The following is a 22,237-nucleotide window of genomic DNA, read 5'->3' on the forward strand; positions in this document are numbered from 1 at the left end:
GGTTTAGCTTATGCAAGGCTCCCCAGCTCCTGGCCACCTGAACCCCCAAGTACCTGAAGCTCCTCTCCGCCCTTTTCAGTGGGAGCCTCCCAATCCCCCCCCTCCTGGTCCCCCAGCTCGCTTTTCCCAAAGTTAAGCTTAGGGAAGCACGGTAGCATTGTGGATAGCGCAATTGCTTCACTGCTCCAGGGTCCCAGGTTCGATTCCGGCTTGGGTCACTGTCTGTGCGGAGTCTGCACATCCTCCCCGTGTGTGCGTGGGTTTGCTCCGGTTTCCTCCCACAGTCCAAAGATGTGCAGGTAAGGTGGATTGGCCGTGATAAATTGCCCTGAGTGTCTAAAATTGCCTTTAGTGTTGGGTGGGGTTACTGGGTTATGGGGATAGGGTGGAGGTGTTGACCTTGAGTAGGGTGCTCTTTCCAAGAGCCAGTGCAGACTCGATGGGCCGAATGGCCTCCTTCTGCACTGTAAATTCTATATAATTATACCCTGAGAAATCCCCAAATTCCCGGAGAATCCCCATCACCACCGGCATTCCCCCCACCGGGTCCGCCACATACAACAATAGGTCATCAGCATTGAGCGACACTCGATGCTCCTCCCCACCCCGGACCAGCCCCCTCCAATCCCCCGACTCCCTCAGCGCCATAGCCAGGGGTTCAATTGCCAGCGCAAAAAGTAGGGGGGACAGGGGACACCCCTGCCTCGTCCCTCGGTATAGTCGAAAATACTCCGACCTCCTCTTGTTCGTGGCCACACTCGCCATCGGGGCCTCATACAACAGCCTCGCCCAACTGGCAAACCCCTCCCCAAACCCGAACCTTTCCAGCACCTCCCACAAGTACCCCCACTTGACCCTATCAAAGGCCTTCTCCGCATCTAGCGCCACCACTATCTCCGCCTCCCCTTCCACCGCCGGCATCATAATAACGTTCAAGAGCCTCCGTATATTAGTGTTCAGCTGCCTCCCCTTCACAAACCCCCTTTGATCCTCGTGGATAACCTGCGGCACTCAATCTTCTATCCTCGTGGCTAAGATCTTTGCCAACAACTTGGCGTCCACATTCAGGAGTGAGATCGGCCTGTATGACCCACACTGCAGGGGATCCTTGTCTCGCTTAAGGATCAAGGATATCAGCGCCCGAGACATCGTCGGGGGCAAAGCCCCCCCTCCCTCGCCTCGTTGAAGGTCCTAATCAACAGGGGGCCCAGCAGGTCTGCATACGCCTTGTAAAATTCAACCGGGAACCCATCCGGCCCCGGCGCCTTCCCCGACTGCATGTTCCCTATCCCTTTAACCAGCTCCTCAAGCTCAACTGGCGCCCCCAGACCCTCCACCCGTCCCTCCTCCACCCTCGGGAATCTCAGCCGGTCCAAAAAGCGCCCCATCTCCGCCGGAGGTTCGGACCGATATAGTCTCTCATAAAAGTCCCTGAAGACCCCATTAATGTCTACCCCCCTCCGCACCACATTTCCTCCCCGGTCCTTAACTCCACCAATCTCCCTAGCCGCATCCCGCTTACGGAGCTGGTGTGCCAGCATCCTACTCACCTTCTCCCCATACACGTACATCGCACCCTGAGCCTTTCTCCATTGAGCCTCCGCCTTTCTGGTGGTCAACAAGTCGAACTCAGCACGAAGGCTGCGCCGCTCCCTCAGCAATTCCTCCTCCGGGGCCTCCGCGTACCTCCTGTCCACCCTCACCATCTCCCCCACCAATCTCTCCCTTCCTCTCTGCTCCCCTCTCTCCCTGTGGGCCCGAATGGAGATCAACCCCCCCCCCCCCCCCCCCCCCCCCCCGAACCAGTCGTGTTAAAATTTTATATGTCTCAATGAGATCCCCACTCATTCTTCTGAACTCCAGTGAGAACAATCCTAACCAGATGGGAACCAGATTAGGAAGTTGGAGGTCAGTAAAGAAGCAGCAACTAAAGCCAGTAAGGTACTGGATAATAAACTCATTGTGACTAAGGGGAATAGTAGACAGGGAAGAGATGATGATCGCTAAGGGATAGGTGGTCTGAGGTGCATTTGTTTTAATGCGAGAAGTGTAGCAGATGAACTTAGGGCTTGGATGAGTACCTGGGATTATGATGTTATTGGTATTACTGAGAATTGGTTGAGGGATGGTCAAGACTGGCAACTAAATATCCCAGGGTATAGATGCTTCAGGAGGGATAGAGAGGGAGGTAAAAGGGGTGGAGGATTTGCATTACTGGGCAGAGATGATATCACAGCTGTGATTAAGGAGGGTACGATGGAGGATTCGAGCACTGAGGCAAAATGGACAGAGCTAAGAAATAGGAAGGGTGCAGTAACATTGTTGGGACTTTACTATAGGCCGCCCAAAAGTGAGCGTGAAGTAGAGGTACAAATATGTAGACAGATTATAGAACAATGTAGGAACAATAGGGTGGTTGTGATGGGAGATTTTAACTTTCCCAACATTGAATGGGACTCATTTGGTGTTGGAGGCGTAGATGGAACAGAATTTGTAAGGCGCATCCAGGAGTTTTTTATAGCAGTATGTAAATAGTCCAACTCGGGAAGGGGCCATACTGGACCTGGTATTGGGGAATGATCCCGGCCAGGTGGTTGACGTTTCAGTCGGCGATTACTTTGGGAATAGCGATCACAATTCCATAAGTTTTAGAATACTTATGGACAAAGAAAAGGAAGAATGCTAAATTGGGGAAAGGCCAACTGTAACAAAATTCGGCAGGAGCTCGGGAATGTGGTTTGGGAGCAGCTGTTTAAGGGTAAATCCACATTTGAAATGTGGGAGTCTTTTAAGGAAAGGTTGATTAGAGTGCAGGACAGACATGTTCCTGTGAAAATGAGAGATAGAAATGGCATGATTAGGGAACCATGGATGATTGGTGGAATTGTGAGACTAGCTAAGATGAAAAAGGAAGCATCCATAAGATCGAGGCGACTCAAAAGTGATGAAGCTTTGGAAGAATATCGGGAAAGTAGGACAAATCTCAAACGTGCAATAAAGAAGGCTAAAAGGGGTCATGAAATATCTTTGGCTAACAGGGTTAAGGAAAATCCCAAAGCCTTTTATTCGTATATAAGGAGCAAGAGGGTAACTAGAGAAAGGATCGGCCCACTTTGCATCGGTATTCACCAAGGAGAGGGACATGATGGCTGTTGAGGCTAGGGATGGATGCTTAAATACTGTAGGTCATGTCGGCATAAGGAAGGGGGAGGTTTTGGGTATTCTAAAAGGTATTAAGGTGGACAAGTCCCCAGGACTGGATGGGATCTATCCCAGGTTACTGAGGGAAGCGAGGGACGAAATAGCTGTGGCCTTAACACATATCTTTGCAGCATCCTTGAGCACGGGTGAGGTCCCGGAGGACTGGAGAATTGCTAATGTTGTCCCTTTGTTTAAGAAGAGTAGCAGGGATAATCCAGGAAACTATAGACCTGTGAGCTTGACGTCAGTAGTAGGCAAACTATTGGAGAAGATACTGAGGGATAGGATCTATTCACATTTGGAAGAAAATAGACTTATCAGTGATAGGCAGCATGGTTTTGTGCAGGGAAGGTCATGTCTTACAAACGTAATAGAATTCTTTGAGGAAGTGACAAAGTTAATTGATGAGGGAAGGGCTGTAGATGTCATATACATAGACTTCAGTAAAGCATTTGATAAAGTTTTCCATGGCAGGTTGATGGGCAGCACGGTAGCATTGTTGATAGCACAATTGCTTCACAGCTCCAGGGTCCCAGGTTCGATTCCGTCTTGGGTCACTGTCTGTGCGGAATCTGCACATCCTCCTCGTGTGTGCGTGGGTTTCCTCCGGGTGCTCCGGTTTCTTCCCACAGTCCAAAGATGTGCAGGTAAGGTGGATTGGCCATGATAAATTGCCCTTAGTGTCCAAAATTGCCCTTAGTGTTGGGTGGGGTTACTGGGTTATGGGGATAGGGTGGAGGTGTTGACCTTGGGTGGGGTGCTCTTTCCAAGAGCCGGTGCAGACTCGATGGGCTGAATGGCCTCTTTCTGCACTGTAAATTCTATGAAAAAAAAAGTGAAGTTGTATGGGGTTCAGGGTGTACTAGCTAGATGGATAAAGAACTGGCTGGGCAACAGGAGACAGTGAGTAGTGGTGGAAGGGAGTGTCTCAAAATGGAGAAAGGTGACTAGTGGTGTTCCACAGGGATCTGTGCTCGGACCACTGTTGTTTGTGATATACATAAATGATCTGGACGGAGGTATAAGTGGTCTGATGAGCAAGTTTGCAAATGATACTAGGATTGGTGGAGTTACAGATAGCGAGGCGGACTGTCAGAGAATACAGCAAAATATAGATAGATTGGAGAGTTGGCAGATGGAGTTCAATCCAGGGAAATGCAAGGTGATGTATTTCGAAAGATCTAACTCAAGAGCAGACTATATGGTCAATGGAAGAGTCCTGGGGAAAATTGATGTGCAGAGAGATCTGGGAGTTCAGGTCCATTGTACCCTGAAGGTGGCAACACAGGTTGATAGAGTGGTCAAGAAGGCATACAGCATGCTTGCCTTCATTGGACGGGGTATTGAGTACAAGAGTCGGCAGGTCATGTTACAGTTGTATAGGACTTTGGTTAGGCCACATTTGGAATACTGCATGCAGTTCTGGTCGCCACATTACCAGAAGGATGTGGATGCTTTAGAGAGGGTGCAGAGGAGGTTCACCAGGATGTTGCCTGGAATGGAGGGTGCTAGCTATGAAGAAAGGTTGAGTAGATTAGGATTGTTTTCATTAGAAAGACGGAGGTTGAGGGGAGACCTGATTGAGGCCTACAAAATTATGAGAGGTATGGACAGGGTGGATAGCAACAAGCTTTTTCCAAGAGTGGGGATGTCAATTACAAGGGGTCACGATTTCAAGGTGAGAGGGGAAAAGTTTAAAGGAGATGTGCGTGGAAAGTTTTTTACGCAGAGGGTGGTGAATGCCTGGAATGCTTTGCCAGCGGAGGTGGTAGAGGTGGGTACGATATCATCATTTAAGATGCATCTGGACAGATATATGAACGGGTAGGGAACAGAGAGAAGTAGACCTTGGAAAGTAGGTTTAGATAAAGGATCTGGATCGGCACAGGCTGGGAGGGCCGAAGGGCCTGTTCCTGTGCTGTAATTTTCTTTGTTCTTTGTTCTTAACCTAGTCAATCTCCTCATATGATAGTCCTGCCATCCCTGCATTTAGACTGGTAAACCTTCACTGCACTCCCTTGAGAGTAAGAACAGATGTCCTCAGTAAATTAGACTCAAACCGCATACAATGCAGTTCCCATTTCGTTTGCCTGTACTTATTCTGGCCGTCCACTAGGTCCCCTCTGTCATATCCCACAGCAGTTAAAATTTCTACCTTCATTTCTTCTACGGTCCCCCGGCTACATTTTTGGCTTGAGGTGGAGCATATAGCTGGGACTAAGGACATTATGATCAGTTCTACCTCCTCTACATCATCTAACCCATGGAAAAATCTTCTTGTGTTATCGAAGAAGGCGTTTGGATCCCCTGTTGGTTCAAACACCAAATTGTTTTAGCGATGTCGATGAGTTGTGCTGCGGTGAAAGCCCAGAGGAGATTTGTTAGAGATGTCCAAAATCCTAAAGGGACTGGACAGAGTGGATAAGGAGAAACTTCCTGCTTGTAAAAAGACCAAGAACGAGAGGGTACAGATGTAAAATGATTTGCAAAATAAGAAAATATGATGGGAGGAAAACACTCTTTCATGCAACAAATGGTTTGTTTGTGGATTGCACGGTCTGGAGTGTGGTGGAGGTAGGTCCAGTTGAATGATTCAAGAGGGGCAATAGATTTCTTGATTAGAAACGATGAGGTGGCGATGCCGGCGTTGGACTGGGGTGAGTACAGTAAGAAGTCTTACAACACCAGGTTAAAGTCCAACAAATTTGTTTCAAATCACTAGCTTTTGGAGCACAGCTCCTTCCTCAGGCGAATGAAGAGGTTGAATGGAAACATTAAACAAAGATATGGGGAAAAGGCTGGTAGAATAGCACCAAACCATGATGCTTATTTGGGAGCCGGTGTAGACACGACGAGCCAAATGGCCGCCTCCTATGCCATAAGGTGGGCAGCACGGTAGCATTATGTGGGCAGCACGGTAGCATTGTGTGGGCAGCACGGTAGCATTGTGGATAGCACAATCGCTTCACAGCTCCAGGGTCCCAGGTTCGATTCCGGCTTGGGCACTGTCTGTGCGGAGTCTGCACGTCCTCCCTGTGTGTGCGTGGGTTTCCTCCCACAGTACAAAGATGTGCAAGTTAGGTGGATTGGACATGATAAATTGCCCTTAGTGTCCAAAATTACCCTTAGTGTTGGGTGGGGTTACTGGGTTATGGGGATAGGGTGGAGGTGTTAACCTTGGGTGGGGTGCTCTTTCCAGGAGCTGGTGCAGACTCGATGGGCTGAATGGCCTCCTGCACTGTAAATTCTATGATAACAATTCTGTGTTTCTCTGATTGTGCTGCCTCTGGCAGGACATGACTTATTCAGGGATGGTGATGATTGGGACATAGTCATGTTCACTGAGACATACCTTCCAGACAACGTCAGGCTGTTGCTTCACCAGTCTGTGGGACGGCCTCCCAATGTTTGGTAGAAGTCCCCACCCGATGTTAGTAAGGAAGACTTTGTGGGGTGATGGGGCTGGGTGTTCCATTGTTTCCAGTGCCTAGGTCGTTGCCAGTTTCAATTTTCATCAACATTTTTTTTTAAGAGTAGGAAATTCATTTTTTTTTCCCCAATTAAGGAGTTATTTAGCGTGGCCAATTCACCTACCCTGCACATCTTTTTAGGTTGTGGGGGTGAAACCCACGCAAACACAGGGAGAATGTGCAAACTCCACACGGACAGTGACCCAGAGCCGGGATCAAACCTGGGACCTCAGTGCCATGAGGCAACATTGCTAACCACTGCGTCACCCTGCTGCCCTTCATTAACATTTCTGCAGCACTTTGAACCAACGGAATGGCTTGCAGAATTTGATACAACTAAACGTCATACTGGGGTATTTCAGCAGGGCATTTAAGAGATATTGCTGTGGGTTTGGAGTCACACAAAGGCAGAATGGCAGATTTTCTTCCCTAATGGACATTAGTGAACAAGATGGGGGTTATTCTTTATGACAGTTGACAATTGTTTAATTATTGAGAGTAGCTTTGAATTTCAGAATTTAGTGAATTTGCATTCCACTGGATGGGATTAAAACCAGTGTCCACAGAGCATTAGTCTGGGCGTCGATTCCCAGTCCAGTGGCATTACCACTACGCCACTGCCTCCCCCAGTAATATTTTCCCTATTCTTCTGCTTATGGTCATTAGCCTTCTGTTGTATTCAACAATTATAGAGGGGGTCCTTAAAATATTAGCGAATATATACTGGAAAAAAATGATTCTTGAAAATGATTGAATTTGTAGAAATATGAGTAAGTTATAAAATTGGCTAAACCTTTGAATCTCTCCATGACTGTCTCAAATGTTGCGGAAAATGTACTGCAAGAAAGCAATATGAGGGTACATTCAGCGAGTTTGAAACAATCTCGTAACTGAGACCAGACGTGACATCGGGAGTTTGGAACATGAGTCGTGGGAAAGATAATTCATTTGGAGTAATTGGTTAATTAGACATGAATCAATCGCCTGTTAAATGACTGACCCTTTCCTGAATGAATAAAAGGGGTCTCAGATGAGAATTAGGACCAATTAAGGGGCTAAACCCAGATAAGGATTCCCTTAAGAATGTGATTGGTTTGACTGATTAGAGAGAAGAATTTTAGCCGTCGGAGATCCTTGAAGCATTCATGAAAATTACTTTTAAAAAGGCCTTTTTTTAAAATGACTTTGTTAATTTGTAAGTCTGGAGTCACTATTATTTTGAAGTTTTTGCTTTCACTCTTCAGTGCATCAAGGACATTGCAATGTACTCACAGAAAAGTTTTTGATTTTAATTTTGTGCAAATCCACCAAATAAATTCTTAAAAGAAATAACAAGTGCTTCGTATACCTATTCAACTGGACTGAGACCTTATCTATGAGTGAGAGATGAGGGGAATCTTACACCTTCTAATCTCATTATGTAATTTTCACTTGATCTGCTGGTAGAGACTGAAGAATGCAAATTGTTCAACATTTGTTATTTCTGTCACTTGTGATATCCAGCCCATTCCTTAGTAGCCGAGTTATAATCTCAACTTTAATTTTTATGTACCTGTAAAATATTTAGCATCTATATGCCTTGACTATTTAATTTCATAGTTTCTCTCTGCCTTTCTAATTGTTTGTTTGATTTCTCACCTAATCTCTTTATATTATCTCACTATACATTCCCCTGCTATATGTGCAATTTGGGTATAGGCTCTTTTTCATTGTCCTTAATTCAGGGGTTCCTAAACTGTGGGTCCCAGTGGGATTGTGAGCAGGATTTTAGCATCACAAGCTCCAAGAAGCAATGGAGGCTCTGGAGCTCGGATTGTTCCAGGCCAACATTTTTGCTGGTTAAAAAGACAAATTTCAATAGAAAATGCGCAGAGTTTCTATACAAGTTCATGAGCTCAAATAAATATAAATTATCTGTCATCTGGTGATGCAGATTGTACTTTGTATCCAAGGTTTGTGGGTTAATGTCTCTACCTGTAATTTATCAATTGTAATAAATAACGGAGATGGTGACAACTCGTCAAAGTTACTTATATAACTATTCTTTCAACATTCCAGCTTATTCCTGGTGGTGAAGGTCCTGAAGTATGAATGGAGGCCCTGACTAAGTGGATTTGAGATTCTCCGACTTGTGTTTCCTTATGTTCACTTCTGTTTCTTGAGAGTTTATTTTTTGTCTGAATTTCCAGACAGTTACATTTACTTTGTATGTAGAAGGAAATGTCTCAGAAGTGAGATGAATCATGGTTTAATGTATGAAATACTTGATTTATTTTTTAAGGGAAAAAAATAAAAGTGTTTTCTTTTTCACTAATTTTTTGGTTTCAGTTTATCTTGTGTGCAATTTGTAAATAGATAGACTATTTGTTCCATAATTTATCTCAGTCCCAGATACCCTATTGGCCTTGCCAGGCCATTATTATCTTGCACTGCCAGCAGTTTGCAGTACAGCATTCATTGAAGAGAAACCAAAAATCCCCACACTCAACAAAAGGTGATTTTGCTCCAGCAAAGCCTAAATCTATGCTCTGGGGAGGGAGGGGGGGGGGAGCAAGAAGTTGTTGCCCATGTCTGAATGAAACAGGAGATAGTTCAGACACCAGATGGGCTAAAAAATGAAAGGTATTTGATAAGTTGACTATAATTGGAGTTAAATCACAGTTAGATAGTGATGCATCCAAAGATACTGATGGAAGTAAGTGGAAGTTGCATAGGCACTGACCATAATTTTCCAGTTTTCCTTGGATGCAGAAGTGGCCCAGAGAAAAGGAGAATTGCAAATGTTACAACTTCAAAAAAGGCTGCAAGGGTAAGACCAACGACTACAGGCCAACCTCCATGGAAAAGCTCCAAGAACTGATAATCTGAGAGTCATTTGGGCAATTCTGGATTAGTTAAGGAAAGCCTGCACAGATGTATGGACAAATTATGTTCAAACAGTAAGACTTCAAGGAGAAAGAAGATGAAACAGGAAGACCTCAGACAGAGAGGTTAAAACAGTGAAATTTGTGGGAAAGGTGAAACAGACTTTGGGAGGAGAGTGGTTAAAACAGACTTGATGCCATTAAATCTAAAAAAATATCTCTTGAATACAATGTTACTTGGCCTTTGTAGCCTTCTAAAGTAGAGAATTCCACAGATTCACTACCCTTTGAATGAATAATTTTTTCCTTATCTCAATCCCAAATGGACTTTGGTTTGACCAATTTATATGTAAATTAAAATCACCCATAATTACAATTGCACTCTGATAGCATGCATGTGTGATTCCTTGTTTAATACCTTCTCTTATATCTCCATTACTATTGGGGGCCCATGGACAACCCCCAACAATGTTTTCTTCCCCTTGTTGCTTCTTATTTCTGCCCATACAGTTCCACGTCATGATTTTCCAAGCCAGTATCCTTCCTCATTATTGCATTGATTTCCTCCCAGATTAATAATGCTATTCCACCTACTTTCTCATTTTTGCCTGGTCTTCCTAAATAATTAAAAGCCTTGGATGTTCTTTTCCCATCCTTTTTAGCCCTGCAGCCATGACTGTGTAATTGCAACTATATCATCGACGTTTTTATCTATTTGTATTCTTCATTAATCTACTTTATTGTGAATGCTTGGTGCATAAGACTTTAGACTTTTCTAATCTTGTTAATGGGGCAGCACGGTAGCATGGTGGTTAGCATAAATGCTTCACAGCTCCAGGGTCCCAGGTTCGATTCCCGGCTGGGTCACTGTCTGTGTGGAGTCTGCACGTCCTCCCCGTGTGTGCGAGGGTTTCCTCCGGGTGCTCCGGTTTCCTCCCACAGTCCAAAGATGTGCGGGTTAGGTGGATTGGCCATGCTAAATTGCCCGTAGTGTCCTAATAGTAAGGTTAAGGGGGGGAGTTGTTGGGTTACGGGTATAGGGTGGATACGTGAGTTTGAGTGGGGTGATCATTGCTCGGCACAATATTGAGGGCCGAAGGGCCTGTTCTGTGCTGTACTGTTCTATGTTCTAAAACTTTATTTTGCATTATGGTCCCATTTTCTCGCCCAAGTTTTTACTGCCTTCCACTTTTGCTTCTTACATTTCTCTCTTTTGTTTATATTCTCTGTCTCCCTGCTCAGGTTTCCATCCCCCTGCCATTCTAGTTTAAACTATCCCTGACAGAACTAGCAAACATCCCCCGAAGGACATTGGTCCTGGTCCTGCGCAGATGCAACCGGTCCTGCTTGTACCAGTCTCACCTACTCCAGAACTGGTCCCAATGTCCTAGGAATCTGAATTCTCTCTCTCTCTCTCTCCCCCCCCCCCCCCCCCCCCCCCCCCCCCCCGGCCCCTGCAACATTTTACATAGCAGTAGAAAAGCTTTTCGGAAAAAGCAGAAGTCTCTGAAAGAATTTGCAGAGCTTTAAGGCATAATGTACGGCCATCAAATACTGTTTTTCAGCAAGGAAACATAGTATACTATAAGAGAGACAGTTGTAATGAGGAACCAGGGTCATCTGGTATGCACGTGTTACAGAACTATGAGGATCAGTTAACTGATATAGACAAGGTTTCTGTAGAGGAACACAATACTTCTGATTAATTAGAACAGGCCATTTTTACAAAAGGACAACTGCCAAAAGTTGGTACAAAAGTGACATACTTACCTGAAGGTTCTAGTCAATGGAAGGATGCAACTGTTATTAGTGGAGCAGGGAAGGCAACTGGAAAGTATAATCACTGGTTGAATGTACAGCATTGAGAGCGGGTGTCAAGACAATGGATTTAGAACATGAAGTTCAAAAATGGAGGGCACAGAAACACAGTGCCAATTCAGATAGCACATTGGATAGTGATCAGGTTCGCAGGAAAAGGTCGAGAACTATTGGAAGTGCAGCCACCTGGGGTGGCCATGTCCTGATTCCAAAATGGATTCCCGCAAAGCGTGCATGGAAAATTGGCCAGCTACAAAGAAAACAAGCAGGTGCAAGGTTTCCTGTGTATTAAGATTTGCAGAACCCAGACAGAACCGAAACCAATAGCCATCTACATACTAATGAGCGATCCCCAGAAACAATCCGAAACATTGAATCAATCGGGACCAAACCAGACTCCCCGGCGTCAGCAGGCCAACGATCAGGGAACAGCTCCAGTATTGGAGAAATCGATAAAAACGATTGGGACATGGTCCAATTAATTGGGACCAAGTCCGGGGTCTGCCCAAAAGGGCGCAAAACCCCTGGGGACTATAAAGTACAGTCCCCAAGTTCAGTTCGCTCTCTTGGCAGCTCTCGAAGAACTCTTGACCGTGACTCTCAGCGAGGAGAGACCTGCCTAGCAGCTGCATCAATCAATCAAGTAAGTCTAAGGTCAACGCACACTAGAACATAGAACATAGAACGATACAGCGCAGTACAGGCCCTTCGGCCTTCGATGTTGCACCGACATGGAAAAAAAACTAAAGGCCATCTAACCTACACTATGCCCTTATCATCCATATGCTTATCCAATAAATTTTTAAATGCCCTCAATGTTGGCGAGTTCACTACTGTTGCAGGTAGGGCATTCCACGGCCTCACCACTCTTTGCGTAAAAAACCCACCTCTGACCTCTGTCCTATATCTATTACCCCTCAATTTAAGGCTATGTCCCCTCGTTCTAGCCACCTCCATCCGCGGGAGAAGGCTCTCGCTGTCCACCCTATCTAACCCTCTGATCATTTTGTATGCCTCTATTAAGTCACCTCTTAACCTTCTTCTCTCTAACGAAAACAACCTAAAGTCCATCAGCCTTTCCTCATAAGATTTTCCCTCCATACCAGGCAACATCCTGGTAAATCTCCTCTGCACCCATTCCAAAGCTTCCACGTCCTTCCTATAATGAGGCGACCAGAACTGTACGCAATACTCCAAATGCGGCCGTACTAGAGTTTTGTACAACTGCAACATGACCTCATGGCTCCGAAACTCAATCCCTCTACCAATAAAGGCCAACACACCATAGGCCTTCTTCACAACCCTATCAACCTGGGTGGCAACTTTCAAGGATCTATGTACATGGACACCGAGATCCCTCTGCTCATCCACACTACCAAGAATTTTACCATTAGCCAAATATTCCGCATTCCTGTTATTCTTTCCAAAGTGAATCACCTCACACTTCTCCACATTAAACTCCATTTGCCACCTCTTAGCCCAGCTCTGCAGCTTATCTATGTCCCTCTGTAACCTGCAACATCCTTCCGCACTGTCTACAACTCCACCGACTTTAGTGTCGTCTGCAAATTTACTCACCCATCCTTCTGCGCCCTCCTCTAGGTCATTTATAAAAATGACAAACAGCAACGGCCCCAGAACAGATCCTTGTGGTACGCCACTCGTAACTGAACTCCATTCTGAACATTTCCCATCAACTACCACTCTCTGTCTTCTTTCAACTAGCCAATTTCTGATCCACATCTCTAAATCACCCTCAATCCCCAGCCTCCGTATTTTCTGCAATAGCCGACCGTGGGGAACCTTATCAAACACTTTACTGAAATCCATATACACCACATCAACTGCTCTACCCTCGTCTACCTGTTCAGTCACCTTCTCAAAGAACTCGATAAGGTTTGTGAGGCATGACCTACCCTTCACAAAACCATGCTGACTATCCCTAATCATATTATTCCTATCTAGATGATTATAAATCGTATCTTTTATAATCCTCTCCAAGATCTTACCCACCACAGACGTTAGGCTCACCGGCCTATAGTTACCGGGGTTATCTCTACTCCCCTTCTTGAACAAAGGGACCACATTTGCTATCCTCCAGTCCTCTGGCACTATTCCTGTAGCCAATGATGACCTAAAAATCAAAGCCAAAGGCTCAGCAATCTCTTCCCTGGCTTCCCAGAGAATCCTAGGATAAATCCCATCCGGCCCCGGGGACTTATCTATTTTCACCTTGTCCAGAATTGCCAACACTTCTTCCCTACGCACCTCAATGCCATCTATTCTAATAGCCTGGGTCTCAGCATTCTCCTCCACAATATTATCTTTTTCTTGAGTGAATACTGACGAAAAGTATTCATTTAGTATCTCGCTTATCTCCTCAGCCTCCACACACAACTTCCCACCACTGTCCTTGACTGGCCCTACTCTTACCCTAGTCATTCTTTTATTCCTGACATACCTATAGAAAGCTTTTGGGTTTTCCTTGATCCTACCTGCCAAAGACTTCTCATGTCCCCTCCTTGCTCGTCTCAGCTCTCTCTTTAGATCCTTCCTCGCTTCCTTGTAACTATCAAGCGCCCCAACTGAAACTTCATGCCTCATCTTCACATAGGCCTCCTTCTTCCTCTTAACAAGAGATTCCACTTCTTTGGTAAACCACGGTTCCCTCGCTCGACCCCTTCCTCCCTGCCTGACTGGTACGTACTTATCAAGAACATGCAATAGCTGTTCCTTGAACAAGCTCCACATATCCAGTGTGCCCAACCCTTGCAGCCTACTTCTCCAACCAACACATCCTAAGTCATGTCTAATGGCATCATAATTGCCCTTCCCCCAGCTATAACTCTTGCCCTGCGGGGTATACTTATCCCTTTCCATCACTAACGTAAAGGTCACCGAATTGTGGTCACTGTTTCCAAAGTGCTCACCTACCTCCAGATCTAACACCTGGCCTGGTTCATTACCCAAAACCAAATCCAATGTGGCCTCGCCTCTTGTTGGCCTGTCAACATATTGTGTCAGGAAACCCTCCTGCACACATTGTACAAAGAACGACCCATCTAATGTACTCGAACTATATCTTTTCCAGTCAATATTTGGAAAGTTAAAGTCTCCCATAACAACTACCCTGTTACTTTCGCTCTTTTCCAGAATCATCTTCGCCATCCTTTCCTCTACATCCCTAGAACTATTAGGTGGCCTATAGAAAACTCCCAACAGGGTGACCTCTCCTTTCCTGTTTCTAACCTCAGCCCATACTACCTCAGAAGAAGAGTCCCCATCTAGCATCCTTTCCGCCACCGTAATACTGTCCTTGATTAGCAGCGCCACACCTCCCCCTCTTTTGCCCCCTTCTCTGAGCTTACTAAAACACCTAAACCCCGGAACCTGCAACAACCATTCCTGTCCCTGCTCTATCCATGTCTCTGAAATGGCCACAACGTCGAAGTCCCAGGTACCAACCCATGCTGCCAGTTCCCCTACCTTATTTCGTATACTCCTGGCATTGAAGTAGACACACTTCAAACCACCTACCTGAACACTGGCACCCTCCTGCGAAGTCAAATCTGTGCTCCTGACCTCCATACTCTCAATCTCCCGTACCCCAAAACTACAATCCAGGTTCCCATGCCCCTGCTGAATTAGTTTAAACCCCCCCAAAGAGCACTAACAAATCTCCCCCCCAGGATATTGGTGCCCCTCAGGTTCAGATGTAGACCATCCTGTCTATAGAGGTCCCACCTTCCCCAGAAAGAGCCCCAGTTATCCAGAAATCTGAATCCCTCCCGCCTGCACCATCCCTGTAGCCACGTGTTTAATTGCTCTCTCTCCCTATTCCTCATCTCACTATCACGTGGCACGGGCAACAACCCAGAGATAACAACTCTGTTTGTTCTCGCTCTGAGCTTCCATCCTAGCTCCCTAAAGGCCTGCCTGACATCCTTGTCCCCTTTCCTACCTATGTCGTTAGTGCCAATGTGGACTACGACTTGGGGCTGCTCCCCCTCCCCCTTAAGGACCCGGAAAACACGATCCGAGACATCACTTACCCTTGCACCTGGGAGGCAACATACCAACCGTGAGTCTCTCTCGTTCCCACAAAATCTCCTATCTGTGCCCCTGACTATTGAGTCCCCAATTACTAATGTTCTACTCCTTTCCCCCCTTCCCTTCTGAGCAACAGGGACAGACTCCGTGCCAGAGGCCCGTACCCCATGGCTTACCCCTGGTAAGTCGTCCCCCCCACAAGTATCCAAAACGGTATACTTGTTACTCAGGGGAACGACCGCAGGGGGTCCCTGCACTGACTGCTTCTTCCCAGTCCCTCTTACAGTTACCCATCTATCTCCAGTCTTTGGTGTAACTACTTCCCTGAAGCTCCTATCTATGACCCCCTCTGCCTCCCGAATGATCCGAAGTTCATCCAGCTCAAGCTCCAGGTCCCTAACACGGTTTTTGAGGAGCTGGAGTTGGGTGCACTTCCCACAGATGAAATCAGCAGGGACACTGACGGCGTCCCTCACCTCAAACATTCTGCAGGAGGAGCATTGTACTGCCTTCCCTGACATCACCTCTAGATTTAAAAAAAACAAGAAAAAGAAAAAGAAAGGAAGAGCTTACCTGATATTACCTCAAACCCTGCTCCCGCTGAAAGTTAAGCAAATTTAAAGGCACTCACTCACCTTCACGACAGGCCCCTGCTCCCGCTTCCCAACCGCCGTGGGGTGGGGGGGTTGGTTAGAGGAGGAGGTAGGGTGGGAAATACTCACGAAGTGTTTCGGGTTTAACTGTCACTTGCCAACAGCCCCTCCACAAACCACCTTCAACTTAGGCTGACCGCACTGCACGTATGCAAATTCCCCCAGAACAGCTGATCAGTAGCTCTGCTCTGCTGCCCTCTGCTGGATGCCTGTCTTCACTCAAACTCCTTGGGTCTCCTTCGCCGGTTCCCCTTCAACTTAGGCTGACCGCACTGCACGTATGCAAATTCCCCCAGAACAGCTGATCAGTAGCTCTGCTCTGCTGCCCTCTGCTGGATGCCTGTCTTCACTCAAACTCCTTGGGTCTCCTTCGCCGGTTCCCCTTCAACTTAGGCTGACCGCACTGCACGTATGCAAATTCCCCCAGAACAGCTGATCAGTAGCTCTGCTCTGCTGCCCTCTGCTGGATGCCTGTCTTCACTCAAACTCCTTGGGTCTCCTTCGCCGGTTCCCCTTCAACTTAGGCTGACCGCACTGCACGTATGCAAATTCCCCCAGAACAGCTGATCAGTAGCTCTGCTCTGCTGCCCTCTGCTGGATGAGATAGATGCTCCTAGCTACTATTCCGTACCAGTTGGAGCCAGCAGATTCAGAACTGGACAAAGGCCATTGTTCCTCTGACCTGGTGGGCCATTCAAAAGCTAAGTATAGGCCTTTAGTAGCAGTGATAGTTTAGTAAGTAGAGTTTATGCATATTGATCAGCACTTGGCTTTGAACCTCGTGGTGGTATCAGAACGATACCTGGCGACTCCAGAGCAAAGGTTATTAAAACAGAGCAATTAAGTAAAAGCATAACGAGCAACAGAAGGACTTCCCACAGTAGAAGGAAAAGATCAAGCAGCAGCAGTACAGAACGAGATACCAAGCGGGACAGGGGACGTAGTTTGTCAAGGTCTCGGAACATGGGTAAGACTGCGAATACTACGAGAAGTAGAAGCCCACATGCGCATGAGATTTTGGTGGCTTCCAATAAATTAGATGAAAAAGTTATCAAAGATGCCAAACAGCAAGAACTGCATAGTTGGAGTGAATTTGGTGTATACGTGGAGGTACCAGATAGAGGACAAAGAGCTCTATCCCACAGATGGATTTGCATGGAAAAGGTTCTTCCAGATGCAACTTATAAGGCAAAGGCCAGGCTTGCGGCAAGGGGATTTGAAGAAAACTTAGAAAATCAGGATTTAAGGGTAGATTCACCTACGGCAGGCAAGGTTAAAGGGGCAGCAGGGTAACAGGGGCAGCAGGGTAGCATGGTGGTTAGCATAAATGCTTCACAGCTCCAGGGTCCCAGGTTCGATTCCCGGCTGGGTCACTGTCTGTGTGGAGTCTGCATGTCCTCCCCCTGTGTGCGTGGGTTTCCTCCGGGTGCTCCGGTTTCCTCCCACAGTCCAAAGATGTGCGGGTTAAGTGGATTGGCCATGCTAAATTGCCCGTAGTGTCCTAATGAAAGTAAGGTTAAGGGGGGTGTTGTTGGGTTACGGGTATAGGGTAGATACGTGGGTTTGAGTAGGGTGATCATGGCTTGGCACAACATTGAGGGCCGAAGGGCCTGTTCTGTGCTGTACTGTTCTATGTTCTATGTAAGATAATCTTGGCTCTATTAGCCACAAAGACATGGGAATGCAAATCTTTAGTTATAAATGCTGCCTTTTTGCAGGGGCATCAGCTTCAGAGAGACATTTTTCTTCATCCTCATAACGAAGCCGCCAACGAGAAGGGGTACTCTGGAAGTTGAGCAAATGTGTATATGGATTAAATGATGCGTCTAGAGTCTGGTATTTTTCGGTAAGGTCAGTTTTGTTAAAGTTAGACTGTTGCCAGTTGAAAGTGGATCCAGCAATGTTTTACTGGCACTATAAAGGAAATCTTTCAGGCATCTTTATGATGCATGTCAATTATTTTTTTTGTACTGTAACTAGCTCATATTTATACTGTGACTCTAGCCTCTGAAAACTGGCCTAATCCAATTAACTAATTAACAAGCTCCAGCTGCAAGTAAGTACAAGTAGAACCTTGTTTAAAGCTGATTCAAAATTCAGCTTCTTATAGACCAAACAGCAACTTTTAAGTTAATTAACTAAATAAAAGAAATACTAGACTTTAAATAAAAATGAACCCTTATACTCCCTCAGTCACCAAACTCTCACTGTAGCACTCAAATGGAGGGAGGAACCCTCGAGGGGGCGGATGGTTGGAAATCAGCCCAACCTCAGGGACTGGCTGCTGTCCTGACTGGTCTGGAAAGGGCGGTCCCATCAGTAATGGTGATGCAACCACAGAGTCTGGGACCACCTGAGGGGGTATCAAATCATCCAGTGCCTGCAGGTGCAATTGGAGGAGTCCAACCACCTGCAGGAGCAGGAGGTGGTGCTGAACACGTATGCCATCCAAGCCAACACGGCACGGGTGGCATATACTGTGGTGGCCTTGGAGGCAATGGTATTGGCCATGGGTCAGGATGACCAAGGCCTGGGGCACTCAGTGCTGGTGGTGTGCAAGGCACTGGACAGGGCTGCCCTGTCACAGGCAGTGCTGTATCAGGGCCACCTAGAAATTGCAGCGGCTCTCCAGAGCTTGGCCCAGTCACAACTGGTTTTGGCTGCGGGTGCCAATGGCATTTCCCGGGTGCTCGCTGACCTGAGCCAGTCCTAGAGGGAGGTGGGACAGTCACAGAATGATGTGGCACAGACGCAGGAGGTGGTGGTCCAGGTCCCTGTGCTTCACGGCCGCCAGCATGCAGACCCTGATCGAGACCAGAGCGGGCCTCCTGGACTGCCAGTGCCAGGTGGCACTGGAGCCCCAGGATTTTGCTCCAGTTGCACCCCCTCCCAAGGAGTAGCACGGGGTCCAGCGGGCATTCCAAGGGAGGAGGAGGTGTTGGGGCCCGTGCCAGGGACTCCCGGAGCTAAGGTGCTGGAACACCGTATCACCTCCAATTCCCCTCCTCCTGCCCCAGTGCATCCAATGGGCAGAGGGCAGAACAGGATGGCACCACATCACCTGGGACACCTGTGTGACGGCCGGGCCCATCCAGGTGCGGTCGCACCAGAGGATAGCTGCCAAAGGGGACCAAGTCACATGGCGGGAATCGCAGCAGGCCCCCTCCACTCCTGATATACCTCCTGGGTATTCACCTAGACATAGTATTGGGGCCTATGAGGCCAGAAAGGTAGACAGCAGTTACTTTGGCATGAATGCAGGACACAGGATAGTGTTAGGGTCGAGGACTCAAACCGTTATAGAGATGTTCACCTGTTATGTTCAAAATAAACACTTGTGCACAAAAGTTCCAAACTGCCTCGGTGCTCTTTCAGAAGGGTGTGTGAGGGATGGACTGGGCTGGGCTGGCTGGCTGCAGAGTGGAGGAGTGGGAATGGGCAGACGTTGGAGATGGGCATGGGCCGGGGCCCTGAGGTCGGACACAGCACATCTCCACGGTACCATGCCCCTCCCCCACCCTATCATATCATATTCTGCACCCCGTCTCCACCTCCACCACCCCAAGGGTTTGATGTGACCGTGTGATAGAATGGCCAGCTCATGCAGGAATCAACCAGGTGAACAGTGGAAAGTGCTACCGTTGGCAGGAATCAGATGTTGTCAAATGACGCAGAGCACGAGAGCTCATCGCAGAGCGGGTTGTCATCACCGTCCATCCCATGGACCAGATCCGCTGGTCCTTTCAACCCAGGAATTGCACCCTGTAGTGAGGCTGGTAGGAATCATGGAGGGGGTTGCAGGGAGGGGTTTGGTGGAGGGAGGGTGATCATGGGAGGAGGTGTCCGGCCAAGGCGGGTGGGAGGTTGGTAGAAAGGGTGTGGGAGTAGGATGGGATGTTCGTGCCATCGGCCTGGCTTCCCCCAGTCATTTAACCTGGAGATGATTAAAGCGTCCCGTGCTTGCTGCCCCTGGCGTACATGTTGTGCGGCTACCTGTGCCTGCCCAAGTCCCGTGCCATGCCCATCCTGGCACTCCTCCACATCCTCCTCGTGGGACGAAGCGTGGCGCTCAACCCCCTTCTCCAGCATGTCGTCCCTCTGAGGTGCAATGTTGGCTCCAGTGGGTCTCCGCGTTGGTCTGTGACCTCTAGGTAGACATCATCAGCCAAAAACACAGCGGATAACCCCTGTCGCTCAGGAGCTAACCCTTCACCCGGGGCTTAGCGTCAAAGGTGTCAGGAACCGACGAGTGTGATAGGATGATGGCGTTGTGCACATATCACGTGCAGACATGCATGATGGATGCAGCATGGTAGCACAGTGGATAGCACTGTGGCTTCACAGTGCCAGGGTCCCAGGTTCGATTCCCCGCTGGGTCACTCCCCGTCTGGGTGCTCCGGTTTCGTCTGGGTGCTCCGGTTTCCTCCCACAGTCCAAAGACATGCAGGTTAGGTGAATTGGCCATGATAAATTACCCTTTGTGACCAAAAAGGTTAGGAGGGGTTATTGGGTTACGGGGATAGGGTGGAAGTGAGGGCTTAAGTGGGTTGGTGCAGACTTGATGGGCCGAATGGCCTCCTTCTGCAGTGTGTGTTCTATGTTCGATGATGTGCATCTCATGGTCACACGCATGTTCCTTGAGTGGATCCCCTTTCGGTTTGTAAAGCTCGGCCTGTCAACGGCTGGTGCTTGTAGGGGGACATGCGGCCAGTCAATCAACCCCTTGACTTGGGCATCCTGGCGATGGTGGCAAACCCCGCTGCCCGAGCATCCTGGTGTACATGGTCCACGTGGAATTTGATATATTGTGCTGAAAGGCATATCGGGCCTCCATGACTGGGCAGATGCTCCTGTGTGATGAGGACTGCGAGATTCTGGACAGGTTCCCACTCACCATCCGGAAGGAGCCCATGCTGTGAAGGCTCAGGGCCACCAGGTGTGGGTGTCCATCCCTATACCCCCACGGTGCCAGATGGACAATGTTCCTGCAGATATAGAACATAGAACAGTACAATAAGAAGTTTTACAACACCAGGTTAAAGTCCAACAGGTTTATTTCAAATCACTAGCTTTCAGAGCACTAGATTTGAAACAAACCTTTTGGACTTTAACCTGGTGTTGTAAAACTTCTTACTGTGCTCACCCCAGTCCAACGCCGGCTTCTCCACGTCAGCACAGACACTACAGGCCCTTCGGCCCATCATTTATCCTAATCTAAGATCAACCTAACCTACACCCCTTCAATTTACTGCAGCACGGTAGCATGGTGGTTAGCATAAATGCTTCACAGCTCCAGGGTCCCAGGTTCGATTCCCGGCTGGGTCACTGTCTGTGCGGAGTCTGCACGTCCTCCCCGTTTGTGCGTGGGTTTCCTCTGGGTGCTCCGGTTTCCTCCCACAGTCCAAAGATGTGTGGGTTAGGTGGATTGGCCATGCTAAATTGCCCGTAGTGTCCTTAAAAAAAAAAGTAAGGTTGGGGGGGGGGGTTGTTGGGTTACGGGTATAGGGTGGATACGTGGGTTTGAGTAGGGTGATCATTGCTCGGCACAACATCGAGGGCCGAAGGGCCTGTTCTGTGCTGTACTGTTCTATGTTCTATGTCCATGTGCCTGTCCAAGAGTCACTTAAATATCCCCAATGACTGAGACTCCACCATCTCTGCTGGCAGTGCATTCCACGCACCCACCACTCTCTGTGTAAAGAACCTACCTCTGACGTCTCCCCGATACCTTCCTCCAATCATCTTAAAATTATGTCCCCTCGTGACAGCCATTTGTGCCCTGGGAAATATCTCTGGCTATCCACTCTATCTATATGTTGTACGGTCCTCCTGCTCAGCCAGAGTCAGGTCCTTGAAGGACAGATGCTGCTGATACACACGAGGCCTTTTGTGGTGCCTCCTTCCCACCTCCTTCTCGACCTGTTGACCAGCCAGCTCTCTGTCCTCACCGGCTGCCTCCTGTCCCTATAGGGCAGGTTCTGCTGCTGCATGGTCCTCTTTGAGCAGCTCCTGCCCATACAGCCTCAGTGCATCCCCCAAGGCTGAGGCGACTAGGATGAAGGCCACCATTCCTGATTGAATTCCGACATCCACTGTCTGCAGGGGATGAAAGGGAGACATGTTAGCCACGTGCTTACGCCCACGCCCAACCAGGTCTAATGGGCTACACAGTGTCCTCAGC

The 22,237-nt window shown here is 47.8% G+C and overlaps 1 protein-coding gene across 3 annotated transcripts in view; it reads left to right on the plus strand.

The window, feature by feature from the left end:
- lsm5 (LSM5 homolog, U6 small nuclear RNA and mRNA degradation associated) overlaps positions 1-8,985 on the plus strand; it is a 32,272-nt gene extending 23,287 nt beyond the window's left edge. For all 3 annotated transcript variants that reach the window (XM_038809813.1, XM_038809815.1, XM_038809814.1), the window contains one exon: positions 8,730-8,985. In XM_038809813.1, the coding sequence (XP_038665741.1) occupies positions 8,730-8,762 (33 nt within the window). In that variant the 3' untranslated portion in view covers positions 8,763-8,985. The remainder of the gene's footprint in view (positions 1-8,729) is intronic.
- The last annotated feature ends 13,252 nt before the right edge of the window (positions 8,986-22,237 follow it).

The sequence above is a fragment of the Scyliorhinus canicula genome, chromosome 10 (genome assembly GCF_902713615.1).
Source record: "Scyliorhinus canicula chromosome 10, sScyCan1.1, whole genome shotgun sequence".
NCBI lineage: Eukaryota > Metazoa > Chordata > Chondrichthyes > Carcharhiniformes > Scyliorhinidae > Scyliorhinus > Scyliorhinus canicula.